Raw genomic sequence first — 24350 nt, forward strand, 5'->3', positions numbered from 1 at the left:
GCTCCATGTGTGCGCTTCCCGAGCTGGGCGAGTGCTGCTGCTCACTACGAGTCCCAGCGTGCCCCGCGGCCGGGCGTCGCAGAGCTGCGGCTGGCTGTGCCGCGCGGCATGCTGGGACATGTAGTCTGGCTGGGCCGTGGCCCAGCCGCCGGAATGGCGGCGGCCGAATTTTATACAAAATCTCGCAGCGCTCGAGGGAACACACTGAGAAAATGATGTGATTTCTTAGTAGAGTGGCTAGTCATGTAAAAGAAATATGTGCTGCGGTATGAATGATTGTGCTCATTGTATCATGAAATCAGTGTTACACAAATTCCCATTGCGTTCGCAAAGTACCCTCAGAAAGATATTTTCGTCAGTTGAGAAGAATGCCAGTTGTACCATTCAAGCGCGTATCATGTCGCTGTTTAGTGCCGTTGGTTTTTACTCCTTGCTTTCCCCTGCAGGAAGCTGAGCGTGAAGGCCATAACAAACCCCCAGTACCTGGACAATGTGGGCAATCCGGCTGTGAACGGGCTCTACGACCTGGCCTTGGGACCCCCGGACTCCAGAGAAGTGTGTGCCACCTGCATGCAGAACTTCAGCAACTGCCCCGGACACTTCGGCCACATAGAGCTGCCTCTGCCTGTCTACAACCCCCTGTTCTTCGATGTATGTACCCTGAATTGTTGCTGGGGAAAGGGGAGCTGGTGCCCAGGCTGTCATGTGGCTGCAGTCCTTGAAAACAGTAAAGGTGCCAAGATCTGTTTTCTCTTTTAGGTGTAATAACAGCAGATGTAGTAGAAAAGCTTTGTTGTGTCAAGACAGTTCAATACAAATAGACCTTTTGAAAAATATACTTTTTGTTGTAGCTATTGTTTTACTCAATAGTGACAGGCAGGTGAGGGGGGATATTCATCCTGAAGTATGTGACTGACTGCAGGATGTCATGCTTTAATTAAATGAATGGCATAGTAAAACTTATCATTTTCTTTAAACAGCTACTGCACATGAACAGCTGTCTACTCTTCCAGTTTTTAACAAACCTGAGCTAGGGTGAATTTTCCTCCTGAGATACTGATCTCACCATTTACAGTAGCTTCCTTTTGCACAGGCTACTAATTGAGAGTCAGAATCTCACTTTCAAGTGACCAAAGTTAGATGAGGTACCCACTTAGCCTTGTTTTAGCTTTGAATCAACTAACTGTATTGACCAAGGATTAAAATCCTGCAGCAGTAATTCCCAGCCTTCAGGCCACAGGGAGAGTAAGAGAACTGTGTTAAATAATAACACAGAGCTGTGTTAAATAATAAAACCCACTGATAATTTCCCAGAGGAAAACATGATTGTGTGAAGAATCTTGTAAGATTGAGACCAGGATGTTTCATTTTACAAGTGTGGGGGTTTGGGTTCCACATTGTCCTCTGTGGGGTGGGCTCTCAGGAGCTGTAGTCAGCTGCTGTGTAAGAGCAGCCTGGGTCCCAGAGCTACTGTGGAGATGCCACTGAGTGTTTCATGTATCTGTCACGCAGGCTGCGGCCACAGCTCTCTTCACAGGGAGCAGCAGGCACAATCCTCTCCCAGGATTTTTCCTGGGGAAGGCAGTGAGAAGCTCAGAGAAGAAGAGAAAGCAATTCTTCTCTCTGGTTACTGCTCTTGTTGTTTTGCACATGTGGAATGTGTTATGGGGATTGTGTACCCAAAGTGATTTGTCAGTTGGACACCAGTGAAGGTTGTTTTGATTCCTTGGCCTATTGGGTTAAAGCTGTGTCCTGACTGTCTCAGACAGTGACAGGTTTTTCTTTAGTGTAGTGTCTTTTTAGTATGTAATTTAGTATAGCATTAGTGTAATATAGTATAGCTTAATAAAGCAGTTGTTCAGCCTCCTGAATCGTGGAGTCAATGCATGTTATTCCCTACATTGGGGTCACCCTGCATCAATAGCAGACAGCCTGCAGAGAGTTTACCTACAGATCATGCTTTGCATCTGAATTTGGTTGAAATAAATTCTTTTTCAAGCAGATTCTTTATGATTCAAATTAACCATTGATCTAATTTCCCAGTTGTAGTAGCACTCTCTTTAAGTCCAAGCAATTGCACTTACTTGCTTACTGTGCAAGCCAGTACATCTGCCAGGATAACCTTTTCTTCCCCTTTCCTTCCCAGAAATTGTACCTTCTGATCCGAGGATCCTGTTTGAACTGCCACATGCTGACATGTCCTCGAGCTGTGGTTCACCTGCTGCTGAGCCAGCTGAAGGTGCTGCAGAAAGGGCTGCTCCATGCTGTCCACGACCTCGAAATCATCCTGAACAGGGCAAGTACTGTGCGATGCTCCGTCCCTTTTGGAGTTCGTGGTCTCACACCCATAAAGCTCTCTGCCAATTTCTCTTCTTGTGTTCTTTGTAGTTTGTAGAGCAGTGTGCAGATGCAACAGGCTCAGAAATTGAGGAGGAGTTGAATCGCCACGTGCAGGAAATGTTACAAAGCTCTCAAACAAGAGATCGCTGCTCAAATGTGAGTACAGGCAGTGCTTCTCCTGAGATCCTGGGCTTTGTCCTCCTAAAATAGTGATGCGCAGGACAAACCCTGTCTTTGTCTCACTAGATGCTGAATTTTGTCCACTTCTGAACTGTGTTATGTTCAGAGGGCTTTTTGAGGGAAATGTCTAAAGTTAAACTTTGAAAGGATTTTATTTCTCCATAGTATAACTGTTGAAATTCTGGAAAATAGGTAAGTGTCTGTGTAGGGAAATGTTTTGATGGTGTAGGTACCATGTTAAAATCTGATACTGCTGTCAATACACCACCAACAGATGTTGATACTTCTCTGTCTGATGCTCTGACTGTTTTGAGCTGCAGAACACATTTTGAGAACTCATGCATCCAGCAAACTTGCAGAATTAATTACAGTGACACTTTTAAGGAGACTTGTGTAATTGAATTCTAATTTCCATTTAAATGTAGTTTAATGTGCATGGTTAGTAAAGGTGAGTGAAGAAGATACTTAAAATCTAAGGTCATTCACCAGATTTGTTTATAAGCCAGTTTTAATTCCTTGATCACTTGTTTAAAAACTAAGCTTAAGCTCTTTGTATATCATACATTCATGAGCTGTCACAAGAAGTGTTTTTTGTCATTTTTATACTTACTTAAATCATCATTAGAGAAAAGCTTTAAATTCCAGTACTGACTTGAAAATTAAAGACTTTATGGAATAAATTGAAAAAGGAGCATGGAGAGCACTGAGGGATGTATGCCTCCAGCAAATGGGAAGATGATGAAGGAACACTACAGATCAAGGCATGAATTAATCAGTATGTGGATGTGTGTGCATCGATACTAATAATGTTCAGGTTGTGATGTTAATTGTGTAATGTTTAATGAATTCTTCATATAACATGTTTTAATTCTTTTTTTAATATTCATTTTTTTTAAGTTTTGGGGTTTTTTTTCTTTACCAGGTCAAAAATGTCTGTGAGTGTAGAAATAAACTGATATCACAGTTCTGGAAAGCACACATGGCTTCAAAGAAATGCCCAAACTGCAAGTAAGTTTAACTACATGAGGAAGCTGGTTTCTAGTTAAATGCTGTATTTACATTAACCTTTATCTGTTTGGGTTTTTTTCCCTTCAAGATCCAGGAGATCACTGGTGCGAAAGGAGCACAACAGCAAGCTGACAGTGACCTATCCTTCTACAGTGTACCATAAGTCAGGAGAGGAAGGCATCCTGGATGAAACAGCAGGTGAAATATTCTTGTAAAAATCCTGGCAACCCTGGACGAGGGGAGAGAAAAATGACGAGGCATCTGACTTCATTTTCTGAAGGCTGATGAAGTACTTTATTCTATAAATTTAAAATTGAATCTGCCATGCACTTACACTTGCTCACAGCTGCACAGAGTTGTACCCATCTCTGACTCCCCCATGACTCTCGCTGACTGTTTGTGACTGTCAGCAGACAGTCTGGACACAGAGACACTCTTGGCCCTGACAGGGCCAGGGAATAAAACATCCTCACTTTTGGCTAAACAATCTCCACATTTTATTTTACTTTGGCACGACACAGGCACAGCAAGTGAGAAGAACTGTGTTTCTTTTTCTCTGTTTTTCAGAGAACGTGAGTCCCAGCTATATTCCTGGGAAAAGCTGTGCCTTGCTTTTCTCCATGAGGAGAAATGTGGCAACAAAATACTTGTCTTCTACTCAAATGTGCTTGCACTTTTTCCCTGCATTTAAGGGGCACAGATTCTTAGCAGTGACTGTGCACTTGGAACTCATTTATAAAAAATATACTGATTATAACTAAATCAGTAAGCTCGGGAGTCAAAGAGAACCCAATTCCATTAAATTTCTGTTTGAGAGCCTGTTGTGCTTTTGCAGCTTCAGGTGTCTCTGTGTCAGGAAAAGAAGTACAACAACATAATCTTTGTCAACTTTAGGGTGGTTTTGAGACACTTCATTTTTGGCAGGTAGTTGGTTTTCTGCTGGATATTTTAAACAGGGCAACTACAGAAAAGATTAATTAGGAGGAAGACGACCAACTTCAGAAAGAAAATCACATAATCCTAACTCTTGTGAATGAATTTCCTCTTAGAGAGTAAAAGACAAAATAGAAAGTAGTTGGCACTTTCCAGGATTAATTAACCTATTGTTTGCATAAATTTAAACCTCCTTTTCCTTCTCATGTCCTTGATCCTTTACACAGTGAGACAGAATTGAAGCATTTATGTGTGTTATTTAGCCCTTAGGAAAGGTTTCCATAGAGAGTTTATTTTGTTTGCTACTCTGTGATTTCAATACTAGATTAAATCTCTGGAGCTGTGGCTGCAGAAGCAAAATGGGAAATATTCTGAACTGAGATGGATCACACAGTTAGGTACATTGTGCATGGCCTGAGCATGGTTAAGTCCCAAAAGGGAGTACCTTCAACCTTGGCATTGGTGCATTTCTGTTTGAGGGATGGAAAAGTTTTCCAGGTGAATGGAGAATTGCACTTTCAGTTTGCAAAAATTGCATTTCTGGACCTAAGCCAGAAGAAGAGTAGGAAACTGTCTGAGGTCATGGGAGGATTGCTTTCATTGAGTTGTGGAAAATGAGATCTAAAATCTCTGGCTTTGTTTTGAAAATAATGGATCTTTTTGCTTTTTAGTAGCAAAACCATGTGTTTTCCTTCCTTTCCAAAGCAGAGGTAGCCCAGACTGTCACCTCTAATATGGATGGTGCTATCATCTCCTTCAACTGAGTATTTCATGGGAACCTTGATACCTCCCTGGTAGTACCTGAACCCCACTGAAAGCTTCCCCAGCTGCAGGCTGACCCTTGACTTGTTTTGGTCAGAGGATGAGATCATTTGAATAAAGGTTCCAGCTCACTATAAGTAAAAAAACCCATAAAATTTAGATGTTAGAGTGGAGTCTTATTTCTGTTACTTATATTCATATTCACTAGTCACAGAGATGGTTTCTTTTTTACTTAATTTCATATTCCCAAAGCAAACATTTAAATGATAATTTTGATGTAGATGTCAGCCAGTATACTTTGTATGTATTTCCATTCCTTCTCTGAGCTGGAAGCACCACTGTAAGCAAAAAAACTTTTCAGAGTAATGTCTGAGATTTTTTAAAATAAATACATATTTTAAAATAAATATTTTTATTTTATTTTTTACTTTTCAGGTATTGATGAAAGCCAGTTAGGGAAGAGAGGATACCTTACACCAATGACTGCCAAGGAATACGTCTTGGCTCTCTGGAAGAATGAAGGTAATGGTTGTGAAGAGCAACATGACTTTATCTTCTGTACCATTTAGGGGACAAATCTGCAAATCTTCCAGTATGAACTCCTTCTCAAATATTTGCCTTTTGCCTTAGGGGCTTCTGGCTGCAAAACAGGTTTTGTGACAGGAGGACTGGCAGCCACTGAATGCAGAGATCTGGATTCAAATAACACTTGGATCATTTATTCTCAAATTGTGGCTCCCTACAAATCACAACAGTTGTTTGCAGAGACTGTGATTTTCCTGGGGTGCTGCACCCCACAGTTACACTGGTTGAAGACTGAGAATGGATTTATCAGCCTCGTTTTTGGGTTGCCTGTACTCTGAATCTGTCTGCAGTTGCCAGGAGAAACCAAAGCACTTTTGTGAATCAGTCACAGTCAGTTGCTGGAACCTTTTTTCCTCTAGTTTTGCTTTCTCCACTTGCTATAATTTGTATTTCTGTCCAGAGTTGTTTCTAAAATACCACATATGTGACAAAAAAAAAAAGTGGCAATTCTTTCTAAAGTATGTCTGATTGTTTTTATTTTAAACAAGCTCAATAGTGTTAGCAGATCCTTTTGGCTTGGTTGACCAGGTGCATCTGGGGGTTTGCATTCCCAAACAATAGCAATGAGAAAGAGTTTTTATTTCTTTTGTCTCTTTTTAGGTTTCTTTCTGCGTTATCTCTTCCCTGGGATGGATCCCCATGAGAGTTCAGGATTCAGTCCAGACATGTTTTTTTTAGATCTACTTGTGGTTCCACCTTCAAGGTAAAATTTCCCCCCCCCCCCCCAAATCTTGTAGAAATCCCAGGGTTTTGTACATCCTTTGCAGGAGCTGGAGACCCAAACTCCTGTAGTACAGACACTGGTCTGCTTAAGTGTCAATAGAGTGTTTAAATAATAAAAATCACATTAGTAATTGATAAGTTGTATTGTTACTTCAAGTGAGTTTGTAAGAAGACTGAAATACTAGTTATGGAAAAAATATATTTTAGTACTGGTATTTTAAATGATTACAGAGTATTGTAACTGCACAGTACTGATAGAATTTCTCGTTAAGGATCATTCCTCTTTTATGACTGTCCCAGTAGAATATATGAATTTTTAAATGCCCACTGTTAGCCTGGATTATTTTCCATGCACTGAAGATTTAGCTCAGAATGTTTGAGGTTTATCATGCTGCTTTTGAGTGGCTTTAATCCCCTGAAGTGGTTTTGATTTGCTGTAGGTATCGTCCTGTAAATCGCCTTGGCGACCGCTTGTTCACCAACGGGCAGACTGTCAACTTGCAGGCTGTGATGAAAGATGCCCAACTGATAAGGAAGCTCCTGGTTTTCATGGCCAAAGAACAGTGTCAGCCAATAAAAATTACAGAAGAAATTCAAACAGTAAGAGTTGCTGATTATCTTATTCTTTGCTTTTTTGGATGGGTGGGTCGAGTTCAGGAAGGCTCCTGTTCCTGTAACAGTTTCTGCCTGAGCTGTTGGAATATCTCCTGACGGAGATGTTCCATACCTTGTTTGGTTTTTTCCCTCTGCTCTTTTCTACTTGGTGCAAAGGGAAAAAACATTTTGCTCAGATTCTCTTAGCCATGGATTTTTGTATGTGAGACATAACAGGCTCCTGTTTCTAGAGAATTAAATACGTACAGCACAAAAAGTACACCATTAAACTTTGCCAGCATCTCAACACATGAAAAGAGGGGGGAAAAGTAACTTCAGCTTCTAAGCCTTGTGGAGCCAGTTGTCATTGTGTTTATTTTTTGACAGTTGATGTGTGAGTAGGACCCAAAACTTCACAAATAATATAGTTAGTAAAAATATTTGTCTGCTTCTGACAGTTCACATAGTTGTATTGTGTAAATAATAGTGTATGTCAGCTTGCCTCATTCCATATTTGTTTATCAGTTGTATCATTGAGGAGTCTTTGACACTGGGCTCAGTTTCAGGGGAACTTGATTTACATCTGCAGTGTAAAACATTTTGGAAACACTGTTAGTTACTCCGAATGTAGCCACTAGATGGAGATCTGTTCTTAAACATTTGACAGGAGGTCAATGAGTTTTGGATGTGGCTGGTTTAGTGGCTTTTAGACTGAAAACAAAGTGATGTAAGTGATAAAATCTCTTGGATTTACATTATTTTTATCTAAGAATAGGATTTTCTAGTTACAGTGATTCCTGACATGGACTGACTCCCAGTGCAAAGTAATGGTGAATGTTTCTTTTGCTATATTTAATACTGTGATTAATACAGTAACTTCAGGCTAGTAAGTAGAAGATATTTTTTGTTATGTCCAAGTTTCTGATTTCTGTATTTGCAGGAGACAGGAGAGGATAGTGAACCTCTGGACCGTTCCGTGCTGACAACAATTCCAGGACAGAGCCTTGCAGATAAGCTGTACAACGCCTGGATACGTCTCCAGAGCCATGTCAACATTGTGTTTGATAGTGACATGGACAAGCTGATGACAGAAAAATACCCTGGTATTCGTCAGGTGGGTAGCAGCTGAAGTCTTAATTAAAGAAGAGAAGCTGATGGAGTAAGAAAAAAGTGAACTATTTGTGGTTAGTACATGGGCATTTTCATGCCACTCATCATTGCAAGAATCCATTTGGTTTTCCATACTTGTTGCAATAGGACACGAAATGAACGACACGCACAAGCTGAGATGTCCAAGGTAAAAGGAGGGCAGTTTATTTCCAAACTCCAATATTTATAGACTTTCAAAAGTGACCATGGGTTGGAGGATGAAATTGACACCTCTCCAACTACACTGGTCAAACCAACAGTCCATTGATTCTCTCCTCCTCCAGAAAGGACTGCAAAACAATCATCATTTACATGAAAAGTGCGTGAGAAACTCCATTACAAAAATGTAAACATCAGAAGGCTTAGGAGAACTTAGAAGACCAGGGTGACACATACTTGCAGGTTTTAATTGTCACCTTCTGTTTTCTAAGCTGTTGGAGAAGAAGGAAGGGCTGTTCCGCAAGCACATGATGGGGAAGCGCGTGGATTTTGCCGCTCGATCCGTCATCTGCCCCGACATGTACATTGGGACCAACGAGATTGGCATCCCCATGGTGAGCATGGACAAAGGACTGTGTCCTCCTGGTGCAGCTCAGCACTGAACTGCACTGCTGGAAATTTGGGAGCAGTTTAAAATCTAGAGGGTTTCAGACTTGTCTGAACTCTTTCCTGGCCAGTGTTAGTAAGGAGAGAGCACTGAAGAGCTGGAGATTTTTACTGTTACAAAATGAGAACACCACATCTGAGAAAGAGGAGATAAAAAAAAAAAAAAAAGAAAAAGCTGTACTTGCTTTGTGGGATTAGGAATTGGTGCAAACTTCAAAAGTAGATCCTGTTCCTCCTATGGTCTTTGTGCAATGTATTTTTGAGGTATTGCATTCTTAAGAGAAGGCTGTGATAATGTCACCGACTTCAACAATCTTTAAGGATTTTGAGCTACACAGGGATGACACCAAGCCTGAATTTGAGTTTTTCATTTTCTTGTCTTTGCAGAAAATAGTAAACCTGATGATAATGTGCTTTTTCTTTGTATTTATTGGCTTATTTGCAGAATCTAAATCCATGATTGCTTTCTTTAATTGCTAATTGAGTTTTATACCACAGCAGAAAATTGTAAAAGGGACATTGTTTCTATTGTTATGGTAGAGGATTTTAAAACAGAAATGTCTTTATTTGGCACTAGAGTAGACTGAGGAGGAGATGCATTCAAGAGCTGAAAGTAATTTATTCTTGTGTTATACTGTTTAATTTTTGATACTGTTTTATCAGTGGCTTTTAGATTTTCTAGCCAAAATTGAACAACATGTTATTTCTTTCCTCTTTTCCTTCCTGTCTAGGTATTTGCCACCAAACTGACTTACCCTCAGCCAGTCACTCCCTGGAATGTCAAAGAGCTGAGGCAGGCTGTCATCAATGGCCCCAAGGTGCACCCTGGGGCCTCCATGGTCATCAACGAGGACGGGTCTCGCACGGTGCTGAGCGCCACCAGCCTGACCCAGCGCGAGGCCATTGCCAAGCAGCTCCTCACCCCCTCCTCAGGGGCACCCCAGACAGGGCTGAAGATTGTGAGTATGGGCAGAGCCCTCCTCCATCTCTGGTTGAGGTGGTAGGAACAAAAACATGGTACTTTTTCAAATTCTAAACCCCGTTTTTCCTTCCTTTACTTTCTTCTAATACGCAGTGTGTGGCATTCGTTGTGCCAAGGGGCTGAGTGTTCTCAGTGGTGGCCTTGGCAGTGCTGGCTTGGTTGGGCTCCATGATCTTAGAGGTCTTTTCCAGCCTAATGATTCTGTGTCAGTTGTTTCTCCTCTGTGCTACAGTTTAATCAACCTTTGAAACTTCTTAACTGTATCTCTGTCCCTTGCAAGAGTTGAAAAAGCCCTGTTTAGCTACTAGGGCAAAAGTTTTGGTGTTAATAGTTTTTTCACATTGTTGTTATTACCTTGTCTCTCATAAAGGCTTAGCAGAGATTTGAAACTTAAGTCTGAGTATTTCTGTGATGTCAGTTCTTTCAGAACCTGTCACAGAGTTAAACATAACAGTACTTTAATTATACAAACAACTTAACCATACTCTTGTTGGTAATCACTTGAGTGGATATTTGGATGTTACTAAAAGAAAAATTAAAATGAGACTGTTCTGAGAGACTCTTTTCTAGAAAAGGATATATTGTGTTGTACTCAAAGCTGAAATTAAGAGATTCTTGGCCTCTGCTTCAGCTACTGGGTCATATTACTACCTTAGTCTAGAGTGTCCCGGGCTGGGCATATTGTGGGAGGTATCAGTTCAGCCCAGAGGGCTTTGGATGAAGAGCTGATTGATTTGATTACTGTGGTTTGGGGAGTTAATGGGGAATAGTTGTTTGACGAAGAGCAGAGGGCATTGAGGAGCAAACAGTCTTGATTCTCTCTGAGTTTTACACACAGATGAATACCAGAAAGATGATGTTTTGGAGGACACGGTCTCAAGCTATGTCAGGGAAGGTATAGGTTGGATATTAGGAAAAAAATTTTTACTAAAAGAATAATAAAGTACTGGAATGCTCTTCCCAGGGAGGTGGTAGAATGACCATCTCTGGATTTGTTTAAAAAAGACTGGACATGGCACTTGGTGCTATGGTCTAGTTGAGGTGTTAGGGCACAGGTTGGACTCGATGTTCTTAGAGGTCTCTTCCACCCTCATTATTCTGTGATTCTGTGGATCTGTGTGTGTGTTTAAAGATCAGTTAGTCCTTTCTGAGGCCCTTGTAGCAGCAGTCTCTGTGGCAGGTGTGTCGGCACATCAGGAACGGGGACGTGCTGCTGCTGAACCGGCAGCCCACGCTGCACAGACCGTCCATCCAGGCTCACCGCGCCCGCATCCTGCCCGGGGAGAAGGTGCTGAGGCTGCACTACGCCAACTGCAAGGCTTACAACGCTGACTTCGATGGGGATGAGATGAATGCCCATTTCCCACAGAGTGAGCTGGGCAGAGCAGAGGCCTACACCTTAGCCATCACTGATAAACAGTACCTGGTGCCCAAGGCAAGTAAAACTGGCAGATAAATTTATTTCGTCTAATGATGAATGGGATATTTTTTAAAAAGTCTGTTTACTTACTTCTGAGGTTGATTTCTGTGTTCTTTCTGCACTTGTGGTTCTGTTCCTCTAAATAAGGCCCAGCACATCCAAACAATCTTGTTCCTTTGAGTCGCAGTGTCCAGAAGAGATTCATTAGAGAGTTGTGCTGTAATAAGTTCTTTACAAATTACTTAAGTGCTTTTATCCAGGGGTATTAATCTTGGGAGCTGGAGGCACACAACTTATTAACCCCACCATCCCCTTTTTCTTGTTCCGTCTTTAGGATGGGAAGCCACTTCCTGGCTTGATCCAGGACCACATGATTTCTGGAGTCAGCATGACAATCCGGGGCTGCTTTTTCACCAGAGAGCAGTACATGGAGCTTGTGTACCGAGGGCTGACAGACAAAAAAGGGAGAATTAAAACCTTTCCTCCAGCTATTATGAAGCCACAGCGATTATGGACAGGAAAGCAGGTAGTTTATCATTTACTGGGTTAAAGAATGCTGGTGCTTTTAAAATAAGCAGAATGCTAATAATGAACCAGTGATGCTAAGGGTGTATGGAAGGCCAGATCCCATTAACACCGTGTAGGTTTTGGTGTGTGTTTCTGAGCTGTAAAACCCAACAGACAGCTTTTTTTTTTTTTTTTTTTAATTTTATTGTATCTAAGTATTGGAAAAATCTTTGCTGTTTTATATTTCTGAATAATTACATGTCTCGGCTCACTGATCCTTCAGAGGGTAGAGTAGCAGGAGGATATTTCTGCCTTGTGAGATTTCCAAGCTTTCAAAACGTTGCTGTCAGTGGAAAGAACACATGCAGGACGTGCTTTTCTCATTCATGCCAGATTTTTTAATGTTGAGAAGCAATTATACAAAAAAAAAAATAATTCCTGCTCCTCATCCTGCTTCCTTATAGGTTGTTTCCACATTATTAATAAACATCATTCCAGACAACCATGCTCCACTGAATTTGACTGGGAAAGCAAAAATTGGTGGGAGAGCCTGGGTAAAGGGACCTGCAAAAGGATGTCTGAATCTTGATTCAATGTGTGAATCTCAGGTATGCAACAACTCTGGGGGTTGGGCTGGGCTGTGTTGTATTAAAATTGTGTGTACAGTAAAGGAATGGGAAGGGAACAAGGCAGATGACAAAGTCAGAAGCAGATATTTGGCAACAGTTAGTGCCAGAAGTGGGTGATTGAAGGATAGGCCTGGGAATCAGGAGAAATTCTCTGTGGTCCTGACTTAGGTAGATTCCATCTAGTTTTGTTAGACTATGTGTCTTCATTGTCAGACTTTATAGGTGGAAAAATATAGGTGGTGTTAGAAGCTTCATTTCTGCTATAAATTCTGAAAGTATAGATAATCTGACCACATTTAACCATTCACCAACACGTAAGCTTTTTAAACTTATACCAATTTTCACATGAATTACACAGGAAAACATGTCGAGGTCATAGTACGATTAAAATTTCTGTTTTCCTGATTCAAAGCTGTGTTTAATTTTCAGGTTATTATCAGAGATGGGGAGTTACTGTGTGGAGTTTTGGACAAAGCTCACTTTGGCAGCTCTGCCTACGGGCTGGTCCACTGCTGCTATGAGATCTACGGGGGTGAAACCAGTGGGAAAGTGCTGACGTGCCTGGGGCGCCTCTTCACTGCTTACCTGCAGCTGTACAGGGGATTCACCATGGGTGAGTACCTGCAGCACTCCTGAGGTCTAAACCACACTTGTTGGGCATAATGCATGCTAATTCTGTGACTGGAATTCTGCAAGACTGCCCTTCAGTGGGATTTTTTTGATCCCATTGCCGAGGCTGCCAGCCTTTTTTTGATTTTTTTTTTGTTGGTGCATAGCTGGCCTTCTAAGCATAAAGAGAGCATAAAGAGTCTTGAGTATGTCCAACAATTTCTCTTTTTTGTCCTGCCTAGCCAAAGTGTACACAGTTAATATGTCCTGTGTTGAAATTTTGTTTAGATCAAAACCTCGCGTTTTGCTTCTCTGAAAAGTAATTATTGCATAGAAAGAAGAACAGCTGACAAAACAAGATGAAAGAACTTTGAGGGCTTGGTGATCAAGCCTTGCACTTCATATTTTATGGTAAAACTCTTGGTAAATGAGTTTGAAAAGCTTTTATTACAGGTTTTCAAACTTACACAAGAATTATGGAGACACAGTCAACAGTCAGCAGTAGCAAGGGACCAACAGACTGCTGTGAGCCCAGGAAAAGGGAGGGCATCTTTTGGAGTGAGGAAGGTGACTGATTAACTCACAGGACTCCTGAGAGCCAGGGTGCAAGAGCTAGACAGGAAAAGATAACAAGCCTGGGACCACTGGGCAGCTAAAACATCAGAAGAGAAGTGAGACTGGAGCAGGAGGTTGGGATTTGGTGTTTTGGCACAGCCATTTTAGTGACTATTTTAGTGTCTGTGGCAGGACTCCTCACAAACAGCTTGCAGGAGTTCAGGTTCCCTGGTCCTGTCATCTCAAGGATCTGTATTTTTAATTTATCTTCTTAAAAAAAGCTAAGAAATGCCAGATTGTGAAAAGTTCAACTAATAGGAAGCTTGATATGTATGGAAGGAAAAAAGCAGTTTGATGTGGCTGGTCCATAAAACATTAGTTTTAGATTTTTTAGAGACTGTTGAAGTTAAGACTCCTTAAATTAGGGAGCTGATTTTGCATTCTTACTGCTTAGTTGATGTTGCTCTTTTTTGTGGGTTGTTTTTTTTTTGTGTGTGTGTGGTTTGTTGTTTTTTTTTTTTTTTTTTGTTGGTTTTTTGGTGGGGTTTTTTGGGGGGGGGTTGTTTGTTTGTTTGTTTGTTTGTTTGTTTGTTTTATATATATGGCTTACAACTTCTCTGGCTTTCTAAAGAGCCAGAAGCTACTCAGAATTTTTTCTTCTTGTCAAACTGCAGGCCCTGAGTCTAACCATCATTATAACTTTAGTTGTGACTTTGTTTCCCAGCTCTTCACTCAAAATCCCTGACACCAAATGTGGTTCCTTCCTTGATTTTTTTTTCAGTTTAGACCATTGTGTTCTGTCTCTCCTTTTTAACAGGGATTGAAGATATTTTGGTTAAACGTGAAGCAGACCACAAAAGAAAAAAAATCATTGAAAGGTCAAGGCAGAGTGGTATTGAAGTAAGTCTGTTTTGCAGATTTATTTCTTCTTCCATAATGCAAAATTTTTGAAATACTGCCTTGTTCAGTCATGCCTGCTTAACACCTAAAAATTCCTATACTTTACTTTCAGGCTGTTAGAGCTGCTCTTAATTTGCCAGAAACAGCATCATGTGAGGAGGTCCAAGGGAAGTGGCAGGATGCCCATCTCTGCAAAGACCAGAGGGATTTTAACATGGTTGATATGAAATTCAAGGAAGAAGTAAACAATTTCAACAATGAAGTCAACAAGGTTGGCATCGAGTAATCTGTGCATACTAATCTTGTTTAACTTTCTTATTAAGTTAATTAATGTGGATGAGCAGTGTCTGACTCTTCTGGAGGCTGGAGCTTTCCACGTGTCCCAGCTTGGGGCTCCACATGCTGCCTTTCCTCCTCAGCCCTGGCCTCCCTGAGTGAGAAGATGGCTTAATATTCAAGATGCTTTTGAAATTATAAATAGGAATGTTTGTGATTACTCATTGTTTCACTTTGTTAAAGCTTTCCACAGGAATTTCTTGGGTTTTAACGTTTGGTTTTGTTCCCTTCACTCCCCCACAACTCTGTAGGTTTGCATGCCCCTTGGCCTCCACAGGAGCTTTCCAGAGAACAATTTGCAGCTGATGGTCCAGTCAGGAGCCAAAGGATCCACTGTAAACACAATGCAGGTAATGACACCAGAAAATGCTTAGCAGCTACGTGTGCTGATGGGATGTGTCCTAGAATATAAGCTGTTGGGAAGCTCTTGTGGGGATATCTGATACCAGAGCAAGGTTTTCATTCTGGACTTTGGCATGGAAAAAGGCTAGAAGAATGTAATAAAGACCTCAGTGGGTGATGGAAGAGAGTCAGTGTTTATTATAACCTATTTTTGAATCACTTCTCAGTACTTGAGGGTTTATTGAAATAGCAGAACTGCTTTTGAGAAGGAATGCTGCAGTTTATACAAACAAACCTACTGTAGGAGAAACAGCTTCTCCTGGCCTCTCTTGGAGACTGACCCTCTCCTTCTTCAGCTTCTGAATAGGAACAACATAATCTTTGGTATTGGTAGAAGTGGAAGGATACATTTTCATTTTATCATTTGCAACACAGACACCAAGACAGACACACTCTATAAAACTGCCATCTAAAGTGGAGAGAATGACCACAGCTCAAAAGGGAGAGCATTTTGGGTTGAGGTTTTTGTTCTGTTTTTAGTACAGTGCCGAGAGGTGGTGAGGGTAATGTAGGGACCTAAAAGAGATCTACAGTATTTTTAGTTTCACATTTCTGTGTTAAAATAAGTATACAGAATGAGGTATTGAGGTAATGTTGAGGATGAGTCAGAGTACTGGAATAACTTTAAAAAGCCAGGTGAGATTTCCATGCCTTTTTTGCCCCTCAGTAGCTGGAACATTTCATGAACAAGTCCACATTGAGCTACAGAGCATTAACTGAACATTTGACATTTTTTTACTGTATTTTTCAAGAAAAATCACTAAGCTTATGTGAACAGAAAGCTGGATGGAAAAGTGATGTTTCCTTTTTTCCTGCCCGCGTTCAGATTTCTTGTTTGCTGGGCCAGATTGAGCTGGAAGGCCGAAGACCCCCACTGATGGCATCTGGCAAATCACTGCCGTGTTTCCAGCCTTATGACTTTTCCCCTAGCTCAGGAGGATTTGTGACTGGCAGATTTCTCACTGGGATCAGACCTTCTGTAAGTTTAAGACTGCTTGTGTTGATACTGAAGTTTATTCAAGTCTTGGTATTTTAATAATGGGTATCTGCAATTATAGATAAATGGATTTTGTTCACCCTGGTTTCATATGAAGCTTTTGGGGAAGAGCATAAATTGCCAGTGTTGATGCACTTACTAGCAGAATGCTGACGGTGTTGTGCTTGTGTTTAGGAATTCTTCTTTCACTGCATGGCTGGCAGGGAAGGTCTTGTGGATACAGCTGTCAAAACCAGCCGTTCTGGGTACCTGCAAAGGTAGGAGGCCTGCTTTAGAACTGGAGCCTTTAAAAGGTCCTTTTGTTGGTTGGTTGATTTTTCTCTTTTTTCTGAGAGAGTTCTGTAGCTTCTTAAGTGTCTGTATTGCTTAGATTAACTTAACTGTATTTGATTTTTACAAAATAGTCTGAATGCTGTTTGTTGTAAGTACAATTTTCTAGAGATCTAGATCAGCTGTAACATTATCATTTCAAACTCGCCTCTGGCACATAACAGCAGCAGCTTCTCCTTTTGCAGAAATCTTTTTTTCTGGTACAAATATAGATAGGTGTACAAGTTCCAGGCAGCTCTGGCTTTTCTTGGCCACACTGAGTGGCTCTTGTCTTTAGCCAAGCATCACCTCCAGCATATACAGAAGAAAATGGAACTTTTTAATTGTGTCAGAGGATAGTGACAAGTTCTAAAGGAGGGATGCCCCTTTCTTCCAGAATACTGTTAAAGCATGACAGCAGAAATGGAGAGTAATTTACTGTTTCATTTTCAGTCAGATCAGTCCAAGGAAACTGGAGGGAGCAGCATGCTGAAAGCTTTACAAATTAAGCATTTCACATGAGTGTCGTGTCTATAGGATTTTGGCTTCCAGAATTCCTGACCAGCCCTTATGTACACTGAAGATGTTGATGAAAACAGTGGTTTTTGTGTTAGGGTTGTATCATTCTTGTTGCTTTGTAACCTCTTAATAGCATTTTTCTTCTCTTTTGTTTTTTTTCCCATTTTTTTCCCTCTGGAATAGGTGTATCATAAAACATTTGGAAGGACTGGTAGTTCAGTATGACCTGACTGTACGAGACAGTGATGGCAGTGTGGTGCAGTTTCTGTATGGAGAAGATGGGCTTGATATCCCTAAAACTCAGTTCTTACAACCTGAGCAATTTCCTTTCATTGCAGAAAACTATGAGGTAGAACACCTAAATCTTAAGTATTTATGAAGGGTGAAGGGGAGACTGAAACACATGGTTAACATCTGGCATATCTGTCAGGGATCCAGTGGCAACACTCGTTTGTCTCAGTTACTTTCAGACTAATGTACAATTTTATTTGCCATTGTATTCAAAATATGGAAGCAATCTGAAGTCTGCAGCTTGATTTAAGCAGTCTCAATTTCAGCAGAGCACCAAGCACTGTCTGTTCCAGCTCTGCACTTGAATTCAACAAAGATGACTTCACTTTTCAGTCTGTCAAGTTTGATTAACTTTTACCAGTATCACCACTGCTTATTATAGAGTGGTGATAATAACAAAGTTGTCAGGGTTTTGTCTCAGTTGGGTTGAAAACTGGATTTGAAAATTGCTTTACAGCAATGACAGCAGACGACCTTCTCAGTTTGCTTTGCCTTTTCTGGTGCAGTGAGAATAGAGAGGAGAATAATCATACAAATTACTTTCTTACAGGTAATCCAGAAGACAAACCATCTGGATGAAGCTTTAGCAAGGATGGAGTCTCACCAGGCTAACCAGCAGTTCAAAGCCATCAAAAAGTGGCGAGCCAGACACCAAAACTCTGTGCAAAGAGAAGGAGGCTTTCTGTTGTTTTCCCAAAAGAAATTGGCAAGTTTGAAAGCACAGCTTCCAGGAGGTGAAATAAAGAATGGAAGAGATCCTGCTACTTTACAGGTAGCACAGAGGCAGCTGAACTGACCAAACCCTGCAAAAGAAGTTACAGAATTCAGTATCTCTTGTTTAATTGCTCTGTGAATCCCAGAGTGTTTCACAGTCTGACTAAACAAGTTGCCTTTTAAAGGAATCATGTCAACTATGTGGGTGATAAGCTGAGATTTGTTAAAGTCTGTGTGCCCTAGTGCTAGAGAAGGGCTAAAAACTGAGATAAATGTGTTGTTAGGTCATGTTTGTGAACGGTTTGGGGGGGTTGTTTCTGTTTATTGGAGGGTTATTTTGTTTTTTTCTCACGTACACAAAGTAAATCTCTTTTGCATGGACAGCTGTCTGCTAGCTGGGTGAGAGCCTGTTTGAATACCAAAGATCAGAGAGCTGAGCCAGCCCTGCCTAGTTTTTCCAAAAAAATACTGTTGCTTAAGCCTCTTGTCCATCACAGCCCTGGTCTCTGTGACATGGCTTCTAATGAAGATGGTGTATGGACACAGAATTCAGCAGGCTCTGCTTCACAGCCTTGCTGTCACAAGGAATTAATTTATCCCGGTGGACACTGTGAACTTGACTGCAAAAGCTGTTTTTCCTAATCACAGGTTCATTTATTGAGCTGTGCTGAATTTGTGAAGCTCTTGACAGTTTTTGATAATAAGCTCCTTTTTCATGCCAGCTTTGGACAGATGAGGTGAGAGTCAGCTACAAGCAAAGGTTTAAGTGTATTGAGGGTGTTCACTCCCAGTTAAAATCATTCTCTGAGGCCATATTTCACTGCTTTCTGGAGTAGTTACTATGGAGTAGTTACATAAGTTGGGGTATTTTTAGGCATGTAAAGAATATTGAAATAATTTGACTTCAGAAGTGTTAAATATCAGAAAAAGGAGAACACCATTTGCAGCTGAGCTGTGTGCTGTGTTGTGTACACCCTTACATTCTGCCCAGGTTATCTTTTCCTCCCTCACTGCTGCTTGATTGCTCGTGGTCTTACTGTGAGTAAACCAGCCCAGCCTAAAAACCTCCTCTTATTTTCAGTTGTTGAAGATGTGGTATGAGCTTGATGAGAAGAAACAAAGGAAGTATCTGAAGAAGACAAATAAGTGTCCTGACCCAAGCCTCGGGGTTTGGCGTCCAGATACTTACTTTGCATCTGTGTCAGAAACATTTGAAAAGGGAGTTGAAGGCTATATCAATAAATGGGAATCTGAGAACAGCCGGAGTTACATGCACCCAGCATTTTCTTCTGACAGGTAAAAACCTCTGAGTGTCTTCTTTGCACTGAGCCAAAACCCAAAATACCTTTTTGGAGCAAGTTTGCTAAAACTGAAAAGCCTTTACCAGGCCTTGTTTCTGTTGTGGCCATTGTGAAGCTTAGCAGTGGTTTTCAAAGTGGTTCTTGAAAGCCAAACGTGCTTAGTGTGCAATGGAGAGGTTCTAGTTACCTGTTCCTTCCAAACCTGAATTTTCCATGCTGCTGAAGGCTTTAGCAAAGCCTCTCTGGAACAACAGCAATGTCCCCATGCATATAAAATAATACTTTATAGTGATCTTGAAAAACAAAGTATGCTCTTGATGCACCTTGGAGTTAGCAAGGCTGTTAGGAAGTGCAAGTGGGAGTAAATGGACTCTCTTTTGACATTCTGGGAATTGGCAGCAGAAGTAAAATACAGTTTGGCCAAGGCCCCAGTTCTGTGTTAATGGGCTGTATTTGTCAGATCAGATGGGGATAGACAACTTTACAGTTTGTAGAGCACATTTATCTGTAAGCTACCAGGAGAAATTGTCTCAAAGATGTAACTTCATTGAACTGAGCAATGATTCATTCTTTTCTGAGCTTTTTATTTTGTATGTTGAGCTAAACCTCTCATTTCCTGTCTCCAGATTGAAGGATCTGTTGTATTTAAAGTGGCAGCGTTCTCTCTGTGACCCAGGAGAAGCTGTGGGGCTTCTTGCTGCTCAGAGCATTGGGGAACCTTCAACACAGATGACTCTGAACACCTTTCACTTTGCTGGCAGAGGTGAAATGAATGTCACATTGGGTATTCCAAGGTGAGAAAGCTGTGTCATCAATGGGCCCTTTATTTTAGGCACTTAGGTATATAATTGTACTAGGTACACTAGCAGGTGTGAATATTGAGGGTGAACAGTCCTTCAGTGGCCTTGCAGATTTTCTCCGTTCAGAATATTTTAAAGTTTTACAATTTTCCAGGTATTTTGGTTCGTTTTCCAGGTACTAAATATCTGTGAAGGCTCCTTACTCTAATCTGATATACAGCAAACCATCAGTTTATTTGGAATAATGTGGGTCCTGACCTGGCCTCATATGGGATGCCTTAGGTGGGAGGGGATTGTGTTGCTGCAGAGAAGCAGAGGAGGAGAAGAACATACAAGGAAGCATCCATCCTGCATCTGTGGGAAACAGACCTCATTAGTCCTTCTGTTCTTGGAACAATTTATTATCATCTCTTCTCATAACTGGGGGAATAGTCCACTTGAGGCAGTGGGGCTGCTGTGCTGTGCCTGGTGGGGAATCAGAACAGAGAAAAGGAGCAGTGCAGTGTAACCACAGCTCTGGGTGCACATGGCTTTGGTGGAGCTGCCAGTTGCTGCATTCTGCCTAATGAAATGACCTGGATAATGACTTGATTTGCATAGTGCTTTTATGGCTTCATTGGAATGATTATGCTTTGTTTAAAGGTTGAGGGAAATCCTGATGGTGGCCAGCTCAAACATTAAAACACCAATGATGAGTGTTCCTGTGCTCAATACCAAGAAAGCTCTCAAAAAGGTGAAACAGCTGAAGAAACTGCTCACAAGAGTGTGCTTGGCTGAGGTGAGCCTCTTTTTCAGTGCATCCTTTGAGAGTCAGCAAAACAAACTCTCCTCTTTGAGCTCATCGGTAGTTTGCTATGCCATAGTCTTTGGCTTTTTCTCAGGCACACTTTCCTCTGTCTGTAAAATTGGAGGGATTCTGTTTTGTCTTTGAGACAAGCTAATCTGCCCGTGATTGACATAGAGCTCAGATAGATGCCTTCCTATCTGTTCCCCACCCCTTTCTAATCTCACACAAATAGCTGTGCTCAGTAGAAGCAGAACATGTGTCTCTGTGGAGATTCACAACACCAGGATGTGTTTTGCGTTCCCTCCTTCCAGGCAGTGCACCCTTGTGCTCTCCTAGATGCTCTCCCCCTTCTATTTTTTCACCTCTTGTGAGTTGAAAGCAGCAAGAATCAGGTTAAGACTTAGCTGTGTACTGGAATACTGTCCTGCTCTGTGAGCATGGTCAGTAAAATGAACCTGTAGCCCCCGTGAGAAGGATAATCTCTTGTGAAGGAGTTGGGTGGGGGGTGAGGCTTTTCCAGTATTCTCTGAGTTAATTATTGGGAAGACTAAGTCAAAAAGTGCAGTAGGGCACAGTCCTTTTGCCCAGGAGCAAAGCCTCCAGAAAAGTTTGCCAGTTAGCCTTGTGTAATTCTGGTTTCCTGTGAAAACCAGAACTGCAGGAAACAAATGAAACGTCTTCATCAAAGGAGTAACATTCCTACTTGGGAATGTTTTGTAGGTCTTGGAGAAAGTGGACATTGAGGAATCCCTGCATGTGAAGCACAAGCTGAACAAGCATCGCCTCTACAAAATCAAATTCCATTTCTTGCCCCATGAATATTACCGAGAGGAGAAGTGTGTGAAGCCCAGGCAGATCTTGCACTTCATGGAAACAAGGTGAGTTTGCTTTCAGATACTTCAGTATTTGCTCTTCTTTTGCCTTTTTGTGTGCTTTGCATGTGGTTGATTACAGCTGGTGTGGATTTTAGAGCAACAGTTCCAGTAGATGTGCAGAAAAAATTTACACAGTTGCTTTTATGTCTTGAATAAAATTGACAATTTTATTAATCAAGTCCAGTAATGAAACATCTCTTCTGATTGTCAATTTGATGTGCAGATTTTATATCCAGATGAGTGTGTAATTTTATGCTTTGGATGCATGGCTACATCTGTGACAGTAACAGAGCTCATACCAACCTTTTGATTCCTGAATGAATGAGAAAGGGCTGAGAAAAATTATTTGCATTATCCTAGAAGTACTTTTGCATCCAGCAGGGAATAATGCCCTGTTATGAATTGACTGGCTTGTTAACCAAAATAGATACATTTTTTGACAATTTCACATTTTCTGTGGCACTGCTGAGCTTTGACATTCTGAGTTGCTATTCCTGTCAGGTTCTTTAAAGTTCTTCTGGAAGCAATTAAAAGGAGGACTACAAAGATGGCATCTTTTAATGAAGTCAGCACTCGGAAGACAACTCGGAAGGATTTAGATGATGACCAAGACAAGGTACAAAAAAACATCACCTGAAGAAACACCTCACTTCTTTCACTGTTGTTAAGAACCAGAATTGGAAAAGTGTAGCATGTTTCAGTGGACACAACAGCTTATCCATCTTATAGACTTTCATCTTGTTAAATGTTGAAGTTATCAGCAGTATGAGTTCATTTCTTTATAGTAGTGGACATACAGAAATTATTTTTTTTTCTGTAAAGGTAGAACATTGAACGAGAGATTGTTAAATTCCAGATGTTTGGCTGAAGCCTTTTGATGCTGTTGGTACTGACTAGCAGTCAGCCTGATGATCTGTCTGTCATGGATTTTTAGACACTGAATACTCTGGAAGGTGTAGCAGAGGAAGAAGAGAACATTGTTGATGCAGAAGCTGATGAAGGGGATGGTGATGCTACAGAAACAAAACGGAGGAAGAACCAGGAAGAAGAGGTAATGACTTTATAGATGCTCAGCTCTGCTCTTTAATTCCCTATTTCTTCTATGTTTGACTTGGGAAGGAAAACTTCCACTGAAACAAAATGCTGAAAAAAACCAAACCCCACTTGAGAGGAGATAGGAAAGTGTCAGCTTTGGACTGAAGAGTTTTCATTTGGCTCTTTTCTGAAGCTTTGTTCTTCAGGCATTTGGGTGGATGTGTCTGGCAGTCAGGCTGCGGTGAAGTTCACCTTAACTTTACCTTTTCCTAATTTCATGCTATTAATTGTTTTTAACACTTTACTGTGGTTCTTAAAACTAGTCTCCCTGCATGTTTCTCTGTGTTCAGTACTTCATAATTAGCTCTTAAAAGATGGAGTGGTGTAATTTCAGCTAGAGGGTGGGGTAACTGAAAATCCTGAGGGAATCCCATCATCAGAGTTGGATTATGGGAAGAAATTGGATTGTCCCAGGGAGAGCAAACTAAATTCTGCTACAGTCTCAACATCCTGTAGCATCTTGGACTGTGCTGAGAAATAATGGTAAGATTGTGAAAAAATAAAGACTGAACTGAATCTGTTGTTCTTTGCATTTTCTTTGTGCTGTAGGGGCAAGATCCTTGCAACTCAGCAGTGAAGAACATTCCAGAATTGAACTGTTCATGGTGGGCTGTGTCTCTGTACAGGTTCTGGCTCAGATAAACACAGTGTTGTTTCTTTGCAGGTTGATTATGAGAGCGAAGAAGAGAATGGGGAAGAAAACGTTACTGAGAATCCAGAAGATGAAGAGGCTGAATCTGAAAAAGAAGAAGGGACTCCTGGTGCTGAAGAGGATCAGAACAGAGCGGAGGGTGAAGATTCTCAGCATCTTTCCATTGTGTCTCAGAGTAAAAAAGGGAAGGATCAGTTGCTTCAGTCAGCAGAGGTGCGAGTGAGTGCTGTTGTGGAGAGCCACCCGTCCATTCAGGATTACACCTTTGACACCCAAAATGAGCTTTGGTGTGAGGTAAGCTGGAACATCTCTGGGGGGTTGGACAGTGGTTGCATGTAGCTCCCATAACTAATGGTTCTTTTCAGTGCAGTGCTGCTGTTCTGTCTCAGCAATCCCATATGAATACAGAAAGTGGCACTAATGTATTTTTTGATGGCATTTTTAGTAATGTCTCATTTTCAGAACACCGCATGTAACTTTTTCTAACAACAATTTTTTGACAGGTTTATTGTGTTTTAATTTTTTAGTATATGATGGTCTGCTGTGTAGCCCTTGATGAATAAAAGCAAGGGCTGAACTGTTGAAAAAAAAATGTCAACATCTTAATAAAAAAATTAAAACCTCAACAAGCATATAACTATCCCACTCCAAAAAAAAACCCAAAAGCTGTCCTTGTAAGTTCAGAGACCTCAAAAGCAATGTGGATAAACAGTCCTGGGATGGGGAGTTCCCATTACCATCATTCATTCACCTCTAATTCCAGTTAGACATTTATGTTCCTTAACACACA

General features: G+C 41.1%; 1 protein-coding gene across 1 annotated transcript in view; it reads left to right on the forward strand.

The window, feature by feature from the left end:
* POLR1A (RNA polymerase I subunit A) overlaps window positions 1-24350 on the forward strand; it is a 33003-nt gene that overhangs the window by 2006 nt on the left and 6647 nt on the right. The window contains exons 2-30 of the mRNA XM_038135043.1: window positions 447-651; window positions 2147-2296; window positions 2389-2496; window positions 3443-3528; window positions 3617-3726; window positions 5659-5745; window positions 6409-6511; window positions 6972-7131; window positions 8066-8239; window positions 8706-8828; window positions 9612-9839; window positions 11043-11297; window positions 11617-11808; window positions 12254-12397; window positions 12848-13031; window positions 14400-14482; window positions 14595-14753; window positions 15070-15168; window positions 16047-16199; window positions 16392-16474; window positions 17229-17394; window positions 17887-18108; window positions 19132-19346; window positions 19978-20145; window positions 20794-20929; window positions 21659-21816; window positions 22315-22429; window positions 22748-22864; window positions 23573-23854. Coding sequence (XP_037990971.1) covers window positions 447-651; window positions 2147-2296; window positions 2389-2496; window positions 3443-3528; window positions 3617-3726; window positions 5659-5745; window positions 6409-6511; window positions 6972-7131; window positions 8066-8239; window positions 8706-8828; window positions 9612-9839; window positions 11043-11297; window positions 11617-11808; window positions 12254-12397; window positions 12848-13031; window positions 14400-14482; window positions 14595-14753; window positions 15070-15168; window positions 16047-16199; window positions 16392-16474; window positions 17229-17394; window positions 17887-18108; window positions 19132-19346; window positions 19978-20145; window positions 20794-20929; window positions 21659-21816; window positions 22315-22429; window positions 22748-22864; window positions 23573-23854 — 4465 coding nt within the window. The remainder of the gene's footprint in view (window positions 1-446; window positions 652-2146; window positions 2297-2388; window positions 2497-3442; window positions 3529-3616; window positions 3727-5658; window positions 5746-6408; window positions 6512-6971; window positions 7132-8065; window positions 8240-8705; window positions 8829-9611; window positions 9840-11042; window positions 11298-11616; window positions 11809-12253; window positions 12398-12847; window positions 13032-14399; window positions 14483-14594; window positions 14754-15069; window positions 15169-16046; window positions 16200-16391; window positions 16475-17228; window positions 17395-17886; window positions 18109-19131; window positions 19347-19977; window positions 20146-20793; window positions 20930-21658; window positions 21817-22314; window positions 22430-22747; window positions 22865-23572; window positions 23855-24350) is intronic.

This window comes from Motacilla alba, chromosome 4 (genome assembly GCF_015832195.1).
Source record: "Motacilla alba alba isolate MOTALB_02 chromosome 4, Motacilla_alba_V1.0_pri, whole genome shotgun sequence".
Lineage (NCBI taxonomy): Eukaryota > Metazoa > Chordata > Aves > Passeriformes > Motacillidae > Motacilla > Motacilla alba.